The sequence below is a fragment of the Oncorhynchus tshawytscha genome, linkage group LG02 (genome assembly GCF_018296145.1).
Source record: "Oncorhynchus tshawytscha isolate Ot180627B linkage group LG02, Otsh_v2.0, whole genome shotgun sequence".
In the NCBI taxonomy this organism is placed as follows: Eukaryota; Metazoa; Chordata; class Actinopteri; order Salmoniformes; family Salmonidae; genus Oncorhynchus; species Oncorhynchus tshawytscha.
Window position 1 is genome coordinate 24,316,671 of NC_056430.1, and position 17,373 is coordinate 24,334,043.

The 17,373-nt window shown below is 41.3% G+C and overlaps 1 protein-coding gene across 1 annotated transcript; it reads right to left on the reverse strand.

Moving 5' to 3' along the window:
• Window positions 1-8,834: 8,834 nt before the first annotated feature.
• Window positions 8,835-17,358, reverse strand: slc2a9l1 (solute carrier family 2 member 9, like 1). Its single transcript, XM_024415953.2, has 12 exons — window positions 17,067-17,358; window positions 16,498-16,593; window positions 16,065-16,225; window positions 15,856-15,980; window positions 15,574-15,703; window positions 15,286-15,434; window positions 14,816-15,003; window positions 14,616-14,726; window positions 10,293-10,394; window positions 10,010-10,085; window positions 9,742-9,869; window positions 8,835-9,291 (listed from the first exon to the last, which is right to left on the reverse strand). Exons 1-12 carry the CDS (start codon window positions 17,088-17,090, stop codon window positions 9,106-9,108), a joined length of 1,476 nt encoding a protein of 491 aa, XP_024271721.1. The 5' UTR covers window positions 17,091-17,358; the 3' UTR covers window positions 8,835-9,105.
• Window positions 17,359-17,373: the final 15 nt, after the last annotated feature.

Here is a 17,373-nt window from a genome sequence, read left to right on the forward strand (position 1 = left end):
TAATCACCCTGTCATCTCAGATTTTGAAATGATGCTTTACAGCCAAAGCAGAAAAGCAATCTAATTAAATAGTTTACCTTTGATGATCTTCAAATGTTTTCACTCACGAGATTCCCAGTTAGATAGCAAATGTTCCTTTTTTCCAAAAAGCGTCAGCCTCCAGCTGACCACTGACGCAATGTTGACGTTCAGGCTCATTTTTCAAAATAAAAGCGTGAAACTATGTATTGTGACACTAGACACACTCGGGAAGCCATAGAAAAAGGAATCTGGTTGATCTCTCATTCACTGCTTAACCTCTAGCGTCGAGCAATCCAGTATCCGGGAGCGTAATTATAGCCTCAAGCTCATTACCATAACGCAACGTTAACTATTCATGAAAATTGCAAATGAAATGAAAGAAATATATTCACTCACAAGCTTAGCCTTTTGTTAACAACACTGTCATCTCAGATTTTCAAAATATGCTTTTCAACCATAGCTACACAAGCATTTGTGTAAGAGTATTGATAGCTAGCATAGCATTAAGCCTAGCATTCAGCAGGCAACATTTTCACAAAAACAAGAAAAGCATTCAAATAAAATCATTTACCTTTGAAGAACTTCGGATGTTTTCAATGAGGAGACTCTGTTAGATAGCAAATGTTCATTTTTTCCATAAAGATTATTTGTGTAGGAGAAATCGCTCCGTTTTGTTCATCACGTTTGGCTAAGAAAAAAATCAGAAAATGCAGTCTCTACAACGCCAAACTTTTTACCAAATTAACTCCATAATATCAACAGAAACATGGCAAACGTTGTTTAGAATCAATCCTCAAGGTGTTTGTCACATATCTATTCGATGATAAATCATTTGTGGCAGCTGTGTTTCTCCTCGAAGCAAACGAAAAATACACTCAGCTGGAGATTACGCAATAATTGCAACGGAGGACACCAAGCGGCCACCTGGTAGATGTAGTCTCTTAAGGTCAATCTTCCAATGATTTGCCTACAAATACATCACAATGCTGTCGACACCTTGGGGAAACGACAGAAAGTCTAAGCTCATTCGTGACCCATACACAGCCATATAAGGAGACATTGGAACACAATGCATTCAAAATATGGGGCACTTCCTGTATGAAATTTCATCTTGGTTTCGCCTGTAGCATTAGTTCTGTGGCACTCACAGACAATATATTTGCAGTTTTGGAAACGTCAGAGTGTTTTCTTTCCAAAGCTGTCAATTATATGCATAGTCGAGAATCTTTTCGTGACAAAATATCTTGTTTAAAACGGGAACGTTTTTTTATCCATAAATTAAGAGCGCCCCCTATATCCAAGAAGTTAATAGGGACGCATAGGAACGCAGAGCTTTCTAAATAAGAGTCCCTTCCTGATTGGATTTTTCTCAGGCTTTCGCCTGCAATATCAGTTCTGTTATACTCACAGATAATATTTTTACAGTTTTGGAAACTTTAGTGTTTTCTATCCAAAGCTGTCAATTATATGCATATTCTAGCATCTTGTCCTGACAAAATAGCCCGTTTACTTTGGGAACGTTATTTTTCCAAAAATGAAAATAGTGCCCCCTAGATTCAACAGGTTAATGCCATCCTTTCCTGGTCTGTGAGTTTTGGTGGGCGACCCTCTCTTGGCAGGTTTGTTGTGGTGCCATATTCTATAAAAATGTTTAGAATGGATTTAATGGTGCTCCGTGGGATGTTCAAAGTTTCTGATATTTTTTTCATAACACAACCCTGATCTGTACTTCTCCACCACGTTGTCCCCAACCTGTTTGGAGAGCTCCTTGGTATTCATGGTGCCACCACTTGCTTAGTGGTGTTGCAGACTCTGGGGCCTTTCATAACTGGTGTACATGTACTGAGATCATGTGACAGATCATGTGACACTTAGATTGCACACAGGTGGACTTTATTTAACTAATTATGTGACTTCTGAAGGTAATTTTTGCACCAGATCTTATTTAGGGGCTTCATAGCAAAGGGGTGAATACATATGCACGCACCACTTCAGTTTGTATTTTTTTTAAATTTTTTAATCAAGTTATTTTCTTCATTACACTTCACCAATTTGGTCTATTTTGTGAAATACAAAATAAAAATCCATTTAAATTACAGGTTGTAATGCAACAAAATAGGAAAAACGCCAAGGGGGATGAATACTTTTGCAAGGCACTGTAACATTAGCCACCTAGCTAGAATTCGTAACACATCATGCAGCATTTCCCTTCATAATGTGTTTTTTTCCTGATCTGCCACATCCACAGTGAAACTGTGCCAGCTTGGGGCTGGGTAGTAATCCACAAATGAAACAACTGGGAGACATCTCATGGTAATGGAGAGTGACACACCGGATATCTTTATACCGCCACGATAGAGGGCTCCGTCTGGTTCATGGTGTCACGTCCCCAGGCCCTCTGGCAGTAACTCATTAATGAGCCCCAGGTCCCAGAGGGTTCCCATCTGTGTGCCACCTGCACTAAATCACCACAACCAATCTTTTGCTCTCTCTCTCTTTCCCAGTATAATTGGTTGACCACTTTATCCCTCAGATGTAAATGAGGCAGAGAGTGTCGGTGATGTTTTCATTCCAGGACATACTTTTCTTTATTCATCACCAGGCTGGCACTCATTACGTAGATTGATTCATACAAGGTTGCTATTGCGTTGTTTGATCCCATCCCAGGTTATGGGTTTAAATACTCTTTAAACTGTTATTGCACAATGCAAAAATGTTTGAGGTACTATGCACTGAGTGTACAAAACATTAGGAACACCTACTCTTTCCATGATATAGACTGACCAGGTGAATCAAGGTGAAAGCTATAATCACTTATTCATGTCACCTGCAAAATCCACTTCAATCAGTGTAGATGAAGGGGAGGAGACGGGTTAAAGAAGGATTTTTAAGCCTTGAGACAATTGAGACATAGCTTTTGTATGTGTGAAATTCAGAGGGTGGATAGGCAAAGATTTAAGTTCCTTTGAATGGGGTACGGTAGTAGGTGCCAGGCACACCGATTTGAATGTGTCAAGAACTGCAACACTGTTGGGTTTTTCATGCACAACAGTTTCCTGTGTGTATCAAAAATGGTCCTCCAGCCAACTTGACACAGCATCATTTTGTTTGTTTTTTTTGCATTGTTTGTAACACATTTGGTAGATAATGTTGCTGATACAGTCTCTTATGACCGAAAACAGCGTCTGGACATCAGCACAGTGTTTACTCATCTCAAACTGGATGAAGATTTTTTTTCTTTAACCTCTAGCGACGAGCAATCCCGTATCCGGGAGCGTAATCATAGCCTCAAGCACATTACCATAACGCAACGTTTCCTATTCATGAAAATCGCAAATGAAATGAAATAAAAATATTCAAGCTTAGCCTTTTGTTAACAACACTGTCATCTCAGATTTTCAAAATATGCGTTACAGCCAACGCTAGACAAGCATTTGTGTAAGTTTAGCATGGCATAATGCTATGCTAGGCTGTGCTGGCAGCAGGCAACATTCACAAAAATAAGAAAAGCAACCAAATTAAATCATTTACCTTTGAAGAACTTAGATGCTTTCACTCAGGAGACTCCCAGTTAGATAGCAAATGTTCCTTTTTTCCAAAAATATTATTTGTGTAGGAGAAATCGCTCCGTTTTGTTCATCACTTTTGGCTAAGAAAAGAACAACTAAAATTCATTCACTACAACGCCAAACTTTTTTCAAAATTAACTCCATAATATCGACAGAAACATGGCAAACGTTGTTTAGAATCATCCTCAAGGTGTTTTTCACATATCTATTCGATAATAAGTCCTTCGGGCTGGGTTTCTCCTCAGTAGCAAACGGAAAAGTACTTGCAGCTGGAGATTACGCAATAATTGCAATGGAGGACACCAAGCGACCACCTGGTAAATGTAGTCTCTTAGGGTCAATCTTCCAATGATATGCCTACAAATACGTCACAATGCTGCAGACACCTTGGGGAAAACGTGGAAAAGGTAAGCTGACTCCTAGCTCCTCCACAGCCACATAAGGAGTCATTGCCATGAGGCGGTTTAAAAAATGCGGCACTTCCTGATTGTATATTTATCTGTTTTTTTTTCTGTAACATCAGTTCTGTGGCACTCACAGACAATATCTTTGCAGTTTTGGAAACGTCAGAGTGTTTTCTTTCCAAAGCTGTCAATTATATGCATAGTCTAGCATCTTTTTGTGACAAAATATCTTGTTTAAAACGGGAACGTTTTTCATCCAAAAATTAAAAGAGCGCCCCCTATATCGAAGAAGTTAATGAGTCCGACGTGAAGGATATACTGCTTTGTCGAGACCAGGCCCAAATGCCATTCATCCGTGTGAAGAAAATACTGAGAAAAGGGGGTAGGAGGTCGGGGTGCCTTGTGAAAATTCACCAGCGAGTAGGTAAACCACCACTACTCTCCGTATTATTGGTCAACATGCAATCATTGGAAAATAAACTGGAAAATCTATGATTAAGTGTATCCTACCAATGAAACATTAAAAACTGTAATATATTATGTTTCACCGAGTCGTGGCTGGACGATGACACATAATATAGAGCTGGCTGGATTTTCCGTGTATCAGCAGGAAAGAGCAGATACGTCTGGTAAGGCGATGGGAGGGGGTGTGTGTCCATTTGTCAATAACTGCTGGTGCGAGATGTCTAATATTGAAGAAGTCTCGAGGTACTACTTGCCTGAGGAAGAAAACCTCATGATAAACTGTAGATCACACTATCTACCAAGAGATTTCTCATCTATATTATTCGTAGCCATCTATTTACCACCACAAACCAATGGCGGCACTAAGGCCGCACTCAACGAGCTATATAAGGCCATAAGCAAACAAGAAAATGCTCATCCAAAAGTGGCGCTCTTAGTGGCCGGGGACTTTAATGCAGGCAAACTTAAATCCGTTTTACCTCATTTCTACCAGCATGTCATGTGCAACCAGAGGGAAAAAAACTCTAGACCACCTTTACTCCACACACAGAGACGCATACAAAGCTCTCCCTCGCCCTTCATTTGGCAAATCTATACTCCTGCTTACAAGAAAAAACTAAAGCAGAAAGTACCAGTGACTCGCTCAATACGGAAGTGGTCATATGACGCGGATGCTACGCTACAGGACTGTTTTGCCAACACAGACTGGAATATGCTCCAGGATTTATCCAATGGCATTGAGGAGTATAACACCTCAGTCACAGGCTTCATCAATAAGTGCATCGATGACGTCACCCCCACAACACTGAAGTATGCATGAGAGCACCAGCTGTTTCGGACGACTGTGTGATCACTTCTCCTCATAGCCAATGTGAATAAGACCTTTAAACAGGTCAACGTTTACAAAACCGCAGGGCCAGATGGATTGCCAGGACATGTACTCAAAGCATGCGCAGACCAACTGGCAAGTGTCTTCACTGACATTTTCAACCTCTCCCTGACCGAGTCTGTAATACCTACATGTTTCCAGCAGACCAACAGAGTCCCTGTGCCCAAGACAGCGAAGATAACCCGTAGCACTGACGTCCGTAGCCATGAAGTGCTTTGAAAGACTGGTCATGGCTCACATCAACACCATCATTCCGGAAACCCTAGACCCACTCCAATTCACATACCGCCCCAACAGATCCACAGATTACGCAATCTAAATTGCACACCACACTGCCTTTTCCCACCTTGACAAAAGGAACACCTACGTGAGAATGCTGTTCATTGACTACAGCTCAGCATTCAACACCATAGTGCCCACAAAGCTCATCACTAAGATAACGAACTATCATGGTCCAAACACATCAAGACAGTTGAAAGAGGGCACAACAACACCTTTCCCACCTCAGAAGACTGAAAAGATTTGGCATGGGTCCGCAGATCCTTAAAAAGTTCTACAGCTGCACCAACGAGAGCATCCTGACCTGTTGCATTACCGCCTGATATGGCAACTGCTCGGCATCTGACCTTAAGGAGCTACAGAGGCTAGTGCGTACGGCCCACTAATCACTGAGGCCAAGCTTCCTGCCATCCAGGACCTATATTCTAGGCGGTGTCAGATGAAGGCCCAAAAAATTGGCAAAGACTCCAGTCACTTAAGTCATAGACTGTTCTCTCTGCTACCGAACGGCAAGCGGTAAGTCTAGGTCCAAAAGGCTCCTTATCAGCTTCTACCCCCAAGTCATAAGACTGCTGAACAATTTATCAAATGACCCCCCCCCCTTGTTTTACACTGCTGCTACTCCTATCTACATGTACAAATTACCTCAACTAACTTGTACCCCAGCACATTGACTCTGTACCGGTACCCCCTGTATATAGCCTCATTATTGTTATGTAATTGTCTTGTTACTTTTGATTTGATTTATTTTTACTTTAGTCTATTTAGTAAATCTTTTTTAAAACTATTTCTTGAACTGCATTGTTGGTTAAGGGCTTGTAAGTAAGCATTTCACGGTAAGGTTGTATTCAGCGCATGTGACAAATAACATTTGATTTGATCCCTGTGGAACACTTTCGACACCTTGTAGTCCATACCCCAATGAATTGAGGCTGTTCTGAGGGAAAAAGGGGGTGCAACTCAATATTAAGGTTTTCGTAATGTTTTGTACACTCAGTGTATATCTGTGTGGCCAGGAGGTTTCAGTCATATACTGTAGATCTAAACTAGGTCATTTTACGGAACTACCATGAATGCCTTGTAAGTTTTGTTTGCAATATTGTTACTGAGTGCTTGGCCCACATTTCACCTCTGCGTCCATGAGGAACAGCTACTGGAGCCGACTTTTCCATTATGTGCAGAGGCAGGAGTTTATTGAAGCCAGTAAAAGTCCTAAAAATACCACCAGACATTTTAAAATGTATATTTCACGGTATGACCGTGTTCAGTGGTTTTGGGATAATATAATTTTCACTTCAGCAAAATGGTTCTTTAGTGATCATATGAACTGACCTTAATGGTTGTCCTTTAAAAAAATGTATTTTGTTGTATTGTGACGCATTGAGAAGCAGTATCAGTCAACCAAACATATTTTTAACACTGATTCCCTCAAAAGATGTTAGTGTGAATGTACACTGAACAAAAATATAACATGACATGTAAAGTGTTGGTCCCATGTTTCATGAGCTGAAATAAGATTCTAGAAATGTTCCATAAGCACAAAAAGCTTATTTCTCTAACATTTTGTGCACATATTTGTTTACATCCCTGTTAGTGAGCATTTCTCCTTTGCCATCCACCTGACAGGTGTGGCATATCAAGAAGCTGGGGACAAGAGAAGGCCACTCTAAAATGTGCAGTTTTGTCACACAATACAATGCCACAGATTTCTCAAGTTTTGAGGGAGTGTGCAATTGGCATGCTGACTGCAGTTCGGCGTTGTAACCAACATCAGTGGGCAAATGCTCACCTTCAATGGCCACTGACATGCTGGAGAACTATGCTCTTCACGGATGAATCCCGGTTTCAACAGTACACTGTAGATGGCAGACAGTGTGTATGGCGTCATGTGGGCAAGTGGTTTGCTGATGTCAACGTTGTGAACAAAGTGCCCCATGTTGGGGGTATGGGCTATGTACAATTAACACAATTGCATTTTATCGATGGCAATATGAAGGCAGTGAATTAATGCCGTGATGAGATCCTGAATCCCATTGTCATGCCATTCATCAGTCGCCATCACCTCATGTTTCAGCATGACAATGCATGGCCCCATGCTGCAAGGATCTGTACACAATTTTTTAAAGGTATCTGTGATCAACAGATGCATATCTGTATTCCGTATAAGTCATGTGAAATCCATAGATTACGGCCTAATGAATTTATTTAAACTGACTGATTTCCTTATATGAACTGTAATTCAGTAGAATCTTTGAAATCGTTGCATGTTGCGTGTATATTACTGTGCCACAACATCTGTGCTGTCATGCCTTGAATTTAGTTGTTTTCACAATGCAGATTAACTCTGCCATCTGTTGAACTTGGTCTCACTACAGCACAATAAATAATAAACCAATATGGTCTATCACGAACGCTCAATTTTGTCATATTTAAGCATTAATCTTCCCAAGATCAATCTACTATTATTTACAGTTGAAATATACCACATTGCACTTGTCTAAGCCTGCACTTGTCTAGGCCTAAGTCCAACCCTTTATTTGACAAATGCTCAGATGGAAATACCTATTATACTGTATGTGTCCATGATTGTTACCTCAGTCAGCATTTTCTATTTTCTAAGAGTAAAAACAGCCCATTGGCCAGGCAGGCAGGTCAGTGAGGAGAAATGGTTAGGCGTCACTATGGTACCTCTAATGAATCCCCTCTAGAGATAACGCACAACAGTGGGACGCAGAGGAAACATCTCACCCATCTAAGATAACATCAATCACTCCCCATCCCTGAATGGGAGCTGTGCACCTAGGGCCTTTAACTGCGAATGAAGACCCTGTGCCTGGCAGCAGCTGGCAGCCAGTGATAAGGGGGAGATGGGGAGCCCCTCAGAGCCAGCAGGTTCACAACCATACTGGAAAAGTCAATTCCATCAAAGACCCAGCCACATCATTATGAGAGCCAGTTCTCAAAGAGCCAGCTAAGAGGCTGAGGGAGTCCCCCATGTGGGCCATGGGCATCGGTTAAGTGTACAGGGTTCTTACTAATGAGTCCGTAAGAAGTCAGACTTGGGGAGGATTTTATGTGGTATGCGATATAAAAGATAAAGAGTACATTTTTGTCCTAGAAAATGTATAATATGAACCTTCTCAGGAAAACAGACCATCAGACCAGACCATATGGCTTGTAAAAAAGGTTGGAAACAAGTAAATTAAAGATTGTTTGAAAAGTAATTTTATTATAAATCAATAGGTCTCTAAAAGTCATTCAGATGCATAAAACAATTGTATATATACCTGCATTGCTTGCTGTTTGGGGTTTTAGGCTGGGTTTCTGTACAGCACTTTGAGATATCAGCTGATCTAAGAAGGGCTATATAATTACATTTGATTTAATAGATGCTGTGAGTGCACATTGTATGAAGATATGATACAAATGAAACAACTCAGAGTGGGATAAATCTCAGTTAATTTGCTATCAACAGTTTTCATAACCTTGTCTCCAGGGTCTTGTCAACTGAGAGGGGGTTTTCACACAGTGTGATGTTTTTAAACTCCTCTGAGATTTCCAGGAGGGTTTTCCCCTTGGTCTCCGGCAGGTAGAAGAAGATGTAAAATGACGCCAACAGACACATGCAGGCAAACAGCACGAAGCTGACTGATTTTAGCAGCTCCTGTGGTACAGAGAAGAGGCATGCAGGTGAGTTCCTATAGTTACAATAACCAGGGGAACAACTTGGACAGTCGGCTGGGAGCCTGTGATTAAATAGTCCTCTCCTAATGTTCTACTCATGGCTACAGGAAACCTTTGTTTCATTTTAGATAATTCCACTTATGTCTAAATTAGAGCTCTGCTGTTTTACAGATTGGCTGAGACAAAGGTAATACTGAGATAATAAAGAAAAGTTTTAATTGCAGTGTCTCAATGTAATGTTCAAAGTATGGAATTACTGTATGCCTGGTATCTCTGGGGTATCAAACTGTCATAGTGAAGAACAATGTGCTTTGTGCTCAGGAAATGTCATTGTATCTCAATTGGTAACTTTGAAAGAATTATAAAACTTTGCAAGCATTATAAAAGCATAATACAACACTTCATTCTAAAATGGTCTATACAGACTTACGATAAGAAAAGGGAAAACTAGTCCCAGCACGGAAAAGCCAAGCCATCGCAGGATCCCAGTAAACACAAACGCTGCAGGCCGGCACGATTGGATAAAGATCTCATGTGTGAGAGACGGCAACACTCCAGCTAGGAATAGCACAGGCAACAGGAAAGGATGCATTTGATCAATCACCACTGACGATCACAGCAATGTAATGTTGGTATTTTGTCTATACTTTGTTATTGTATTATTACTAACCCATTCTGTGGTCTGATATTAAACATACCTGGTCCTCCTCCATAAAAAATGACAAAGAGGAATATCAAGCCAACAGTGCTGTATGGAATCCAGAAGCTGTAATCCTATAACAATATTGTTAAAACAGAATAAATTATATTTTATTGTATATTTTCCATGCACATGGAACAACCACCACTGTTGCTGGGGAGGTCGTGACCAAGAGGATTTGGGACACATTCTAATGTGATACACATCCATGTATCATCACTTAGGTCCTCTTACTGTATATTTGTCACAATGCAGGAGAGTTGAAAGGTCAAGGGGCTCACCTTTAGATTGAGAGTGATGGTGATTAATATCATGATGGCAGACATGGCCCCAAAGCCCCCCCAGAGTAGCGCTCTCCTCCCCACACTCTCGATCAGCAGGCCCTAGGGATGAACGGACACAACAGAACTTATCCGGAACCTTCCCCATCTATCACTCCCTCCTTCCCACCGCACAGGGGATGACAGAGCCAGAGGAGCTCAGACATGATTTACTGTTTAGGAGCTCAGGAGGGGCATTCACATCTTAGTGACAAATATGTTCAACCTGTAGCGGAGCTTCTGTACAGTAGACACAGGCGGTGGGATTCCTGCACGGGGACAGTGTTTCTTCCTGTATGGTCACTCCTACTGTTCACTGATTACTTTTGCTTATTAGTCTTTATAACGGTTGCCTAATGACCACTTAACGAGTGACATTTTCACATTAATTAAAAAGGGCTCTACTTTAAACCTTTTTACCCTAGGTGAGGGGTGAATAAACCTTTTGGCTCAAGGGCCACATTAAGTGAATGAAACCAAGTGAAGGGCCACATACTATATGCATGTCAAAACATGTGAAGACTATTCATTTTCAAATTGACATGCATCTACTAGTGTACTGTAGGTGTACATATGCTTGCAGAACAATTCTACCCTTGTACCATCTCTACCCTTGTTTTTTGTGAGCAAATTTTTCACAAAATGTATATGATTTATAACATGACACAGTCAAACACACACACAGATCCTGCATCTCTACCCTTGTAAAGTACAATCAAACTTTGTCACAATATGCAAACTTAAAAATATATATATATATTACATGTCTGGAGACATGCAAAATGCAACAGCAGATGTGTAAAAAAAAAAAAGATAAAAAAATGTGAGTGAAACATATGGTAAGAGCATCTGTTTCATTTGGAATGGTCTGTTTTTGAAAGCATGTTAAGGAACACATCTCCAATGTGAGCCATATTTACAGTTATCCAATCATTTCAGTCCAAATAAGTGTTAATTGTCAGATGTATGGGGACAAATAACCTGTATCCAAGTGCATTGCTGGATAATTCTCACTGCATTACCATCACCATGAAAAAAGCATAATCCTTTCCTACCCCAGTCAGTTATTTGAGTCTTAATGTGAACAATGGGTCTGGTCACCTCTCTTGGCAAGGGCATCAAAGTCTGGTTCATGACTGAGAACATTTGTTCACACACATGTGGACCCGAATAAAATAAGCATCCTTTGGGCATTTTCTTTTCATGTTTGTAAACTTTGTTTCGTTAAGTGAGCCATAGAACGGGACTATTGTTGCTGTTTTGTAGTTCTCCTTGAAAGCACTGTCACATTGGATGTCGATGTGTCCGGTGGTGCTTTCTCACTGTCGAAAGTGCTACTGTATGTCTCAGTGTCAGAAAATGAGCAAGAGACCGGCTGCTCATTTGTCTGGATGCCCCAATATGTCCACACCGAAAGCAAAGTCGCCCAGCCAGTCTGTGTCTTTCAACTCTGAGAAGTCATCAGCTTTCCAACCGTATCAAGGAACATACCTATGTCCCCTCTCAATTCCCACACACGGCAAAATACTTTCCCAGGCTTAGCTAGCGCGCATTTGAATGATACAACAAGTCCTGATGCTCTGCCTCTGTGTCATTGAGTAGCAGCATGAACTGACGATGGTTCAGCCCCCTTGCCCGTATGAAGTTGACACGTTTTATAACCACTTTGACAAAATTTTCCAGCTTTAACACACTTTTACACAGGGCTTCCTGATGAGTAATACAGTGAAGAAATATCAATTCCTCAGAGTTTCTTATTTTACTTTGCCTTGTAATCTTTTTAGTAGGCCAATGTTTTTACAGGTTAGATTTGGTGATCTATCTGTTGTGACATTTGTCAGTTTGCTCCTTGGTAGATACATTTTTTTCCAAGCTGGCAGACATCCTGTCATATAAATCAGAGCCCCTGGATGTTCCCATCATTCATTCGATTGCAAGAAGTTCCTCTTATTTCAAATTTCTCATTTATTCCTTTGACAAAAATGTAAAGTTGAGAGGTGTCTGATGTCAGTACTCTCATCTAGTGCTATAGAAAAAGGGTTGAAGCTATCTGCTTTTTTCTTCAACTCTGAGATTAGCTCCTCACCTATCACTCCTCACCTATCACTCCTCACCTATCACTCCTCACCCATCACTCCTCACTTATCACTCCTCACCCATCACTCCTCACCCATCACTCCTCACTTATCACTCCTCACCTATCACTCCTCACTTATCACCCCTCACCTATCACTCCTCACCTATCACTCCTCACCTATCACTCCTCACCTATCACTCCTCACTTCACTCCTCACTTCACTCCTCACCTATCACTCCTCACTTATCACTCCTCACCTATCACTCCTCACCTATCACTCCTCACCTATCACTCCTCACTTATCACTCCTCACCTATCACTCCTCACCTATCACTCCTCACCTATCACTCCTCACCTATCACTCCTCACCTATCACTCCTCACCTATCACTCCTCACCTATCACTCCTCACTTATCACTCCTCACCTATCACTCCTCACCTATCACTCCTCACTCCTCACTTATCACTCCTCACTTATCACTCCTCACCTATCACTCCTCACTTATCACTCCTCACCTATCACTCCTCACCTATCACTCCTCACTTATCACTCCTCACTTATCACTCCTCACCTATCACTCCTCACCTATCACTCCTCACCTATCACTCCTCACCTATCACTCCTCACCTATCACCTATCACTCCTCACCTATCACTCCTCACCCATCACTCCTCACTTATCACTCCTCACCCATCACTCCTCATCCATCACTCCTCACTTATCCTCCTCACCTATCACTCCTCACCTATCACTCCTCACCTATCACTCCTCACCTATCACTCCTCACTTCACTCCTCACTTCACTCCTCACTTCACTCCTCACCTATCACTCCTCACCTATCACTCCTCACTTATCACTCCTCACCTATCACTCCTCACCTATCACTCCTCACCTATCACTCCTCACTTATCACTCCTCACCTATCACTCCTCACCTATCATCCTCACCTATCACTCCTCACCTATCAATCCTCACTTATCACTCCTCACCTATCACTCCTCACTTATCCTCCTCACCTATCACTCCTCACCTATCACTCCTCACTCCTCACTTATCACTCCTCACTTATCACTCCTCACCTATCACTCCTCACTTATCACTCCTCACCTATCACTCCTCACCTATCACTCCTCACCTATCACTCCTCACCTATCACTCCTCACCTATCACTCCTCACCTATCACTCCTCACCTATCACTCCTCACCTATCACCTATCACTCCTCACCTATCACTCCTCACTTATCACTCCTCACTTATCACTCCTCACCTATCACTCCTCACCTATCACTCCTCACCTATCACTCCTCACCTATCACTCCTCACCTATCACTCCTCACCTATCACTCCTCACTCCTCACTTATCACTCCTCACCTATCACTCCTCACCTATCACTCCTCACCTATCACTCCTCACCTATCACTCCTCACCTATCACTCCTCACCTATCACTCCTCACTTATCGTGTGATAAGCTAATTTTCTCCAGATTGGCTTTTACTCTCAGGACAAAGTATATCAGCAGGCTCCATACACTCGTTCACAAACGCTTCACCAAAAGGCTTGCTATGCTTTGTGATTTTATGTGCCAGTACTTACAGTCTTGAGTAGAGCACCGTTTAGTAAACATATTTTGTTGAGCTTTTATGTTTGTGGCAGGTTTTGAGGCCTCCTTGCCTTTTCCTGAGAGGATAGATCGCTAGCGTAGTTAGCATGCTTACTTAAAAAATTATGATTGAGATTATATTCCTTAAAAACGGTAACACTTTCTTGGCATATCAGACATACCGCCTTATGTCCAATATTAGTATAAAAAGTATTTTGCTGTCCATTCTTCTTTAAACACAACATTCAGAGTCCCACTTTTCTCATTTTCGCAGCACTCATTTTGTCCAAAGCCGTCAAGCAATGAATTGGCTATGATGACTGAGCGTATTCTGAATCTGACTGACTAGGCCCAAATACAGAGCGCGCTGTCAGGCTACAGCGCCATCTATTGGAGGTTGTTTGTATATCACGGAATTAGTCATTTTAAGCCAGAAATCTTACAATATAATAATATTTAATACATTTGAAATATGTCTTGCGGGCCGTACTTTGCCCCCCATTGCCCTAGGTACATAGTGATGACCATGCTTTGTAGAAGTTACAGAGGGGTATCGTAGTGTACCCCCTATAGTGTAGCCCATGTTACCCAGCAGCACTCACACAGGTGATGGAGGTGAGGACCTCAGACACTCCAACACCCAGAGTCACATAGCGGATCTTATCCAGGGGGATGCCTGCCTCCTTGAAGATGTCAAAGGAGAACACACTGATCTGAGGGTGGAGGGAAGAAGAGGAGTAGGATGTAGAATGTACAGTAGTAGGTACAGTATGAGATAAAAGACAGAGGGGGCTGTGCCTACTGCGGTGATGCCAGAGAACTGGATGCAGCCGTACACCACCACCATGGTGATGAGCTGCCATCGTACGCTCCTGTCTCTCAGCAGCTCCAGGAGAGTCTTCGAGGTCTCGCCTTTTATGGCAGCCTGCTCCAACACCATCTCCGTCATCTCCAGCTTGTACTCACCCCTGCCCCACAGACTCTGCAGAGCTGACACACACACACAGTTTCTGAATATGATACAACAAGTAACTAAAGTCTCCTCAGCTGTATAGACTTTGCACCCAGCTATACAGGCCTTGGCCAATCAGTCAGCTATGTGTAATAATATACGTTTATGTATTTAGATGCAGTGTAATATAGTACTGTACATAATTTCTACATTTGCACAGACAGTACTCAATGTTCTGAGTACGATTGTTGCTACTTAGGATGGATCCCTTTGGACATCAAGAATTTCAATCTTGGTGCCTATGAGGAAACACAAACTACCTTTTTTGCATGCCTCTGCATTGCCCTTTTCTATCAATAAGTATCTTGGGGCCTCAGGGAAGAAGGGCAGTGTTAGCAGCTGTACCACTGAGAAACATGTTGAAACACACAGTAGGATGTTCCAGCTATCCTCACGACCAAGAATCTCCCTGAGAAAGTTGAGATAAAGAATCAAGTCAGAGCATATTTCAGGATATCCAATTTGGCACACATTGATAACCATCAGTTTAATGTGATACTTGATGTTTTTGTCTTTTGAAATGTTGAAATTCAGAATGAGCACTGTACCTTAGTCCAACAAATTGTCCTGACAGTTTACCAATGGAGAGGAAGGTAGCAGATGTTAGTGTTACCATGCCCCTTATCTTTTTGGGTGAACTCTCACCCAGGTATATTGCATGGATATTCACTCCTAAACCTGAGATTCACAAACAAGAATAAAAAAAATCAATTCTATCAACACTAAGATATAAGGCCATTCCATGATTTTATTTTACCATGGCTAAATGATCCATAGATTAAACTAATCTGCATGAAATGAAAGGTGCAACATCATCACATTGGTAGGACCTGTATTGAATCCAAACAGAAACCGAGCAATCAGGATCATCTCAAAGGAGTTTGCCCCCCTACTGGTGAACATGATCACTGCAGCAACAATGTTGACAACATTGTTCCATATCATGGCTCTCTTCCTGAAGAAGAAATGAAGAAAAGTTTGAATGAAAAAGTAACTTAAATTGAGATAAATACAGATGATAAAAATCAGTGCAACTCACCTGCCAAACCTCCCAGCAATGCACCTGACACTCATCGAGCCCAGGAGACCCCCCACAGCGTACAGAGACACTATAGCTGACCAGAGGAGTTTGACTGTCTGTGCCGGTGGGGTTTCTTCATATCGCCCAATCCAACTGCTATTGATGAAGCTCCAGATGTACTGCAAGCAGACCGACATGGTTGTGGAAACAGACAGTCTACAACCCTGGTGAAGTAGGCTAGGTGTTCATTTGAGCAGGGTTGAATATGCAGATTTAACTTGTGTGAGATGAAAACAAGATATTCATAAACCTTGAACACCATGTTATATTGCCTAGGTATTTCTTGCCATGGGAAAAGTAGTGGCAATTCCAGACTCATCCAAACATATTTCGTATCATGCTTTTTAATAAAAATGAGTGTGTGGGGAATCAATGTGTTGATGTATCTTACTGGTGAAGGGGAACTGATGACAGTAACATGGAACCCATTTTGAAAAGATCCGCCAATACCCAAAATGATTATGAAGACTAGAGCATTACCACGGGTCTGGAATGGAGAACATAAATGGGTAAACATTTTACAATGAAAGTTATAGGTCGACACATATTTAATGTCAATGAGGTATATAACCTCAATCAATAATGTATCTTAAAAGTATTCTTAAAACGCATTTAAAAAACATTGACACAGAGATGGCATGGATAGACTACTATGTAACCTCTCGTCAACATTGCTTCTCTTCCCTGTTTAGCTGAGTCATTGTGCTCATAGATTTGTCTAATTTGTACCTATTGTGATTTTAGAACCCTTTCATACAGCAATTAATTATGTTATGGCTATAAACGTGTTGTTCGTAATAAGAACCTAATTTCGTAATAGATTTTTAACATTTTCAGCAGTAACATTTTTGCTTATGTTAATTTGGATAAAATAACAGGAAACTTACTAATACTTACTCATTCAGATATGAAAAAGTATATCCCGTTTCAATAATAATAATAATAATAAAGGTTGCCTACCAGGTGCCTCAACAAAGTCTCCATTCTGTATATCTTGAGAGTTCCATGTAACACAATTACGTCTAACGTTACATGTCCACCTGACAGTTGCTCTGTTAGACATTTTCAGGAATAAGATTAATATTTTACATCTCAGAGGGAGCTTAACTTTCAAGCACTGAGTCGCTGTCACATTAGTCCTACTCGTCTCTGTAGAAAGTAAGAAAGCCAATAAACCATTTGGCAACATGTGTTTAATCTGAGTGAAAAGTTGTGTACTTTGACGTGAGATAAATTGGCATACTTCGTGTGCTCGGCGGACATTCCC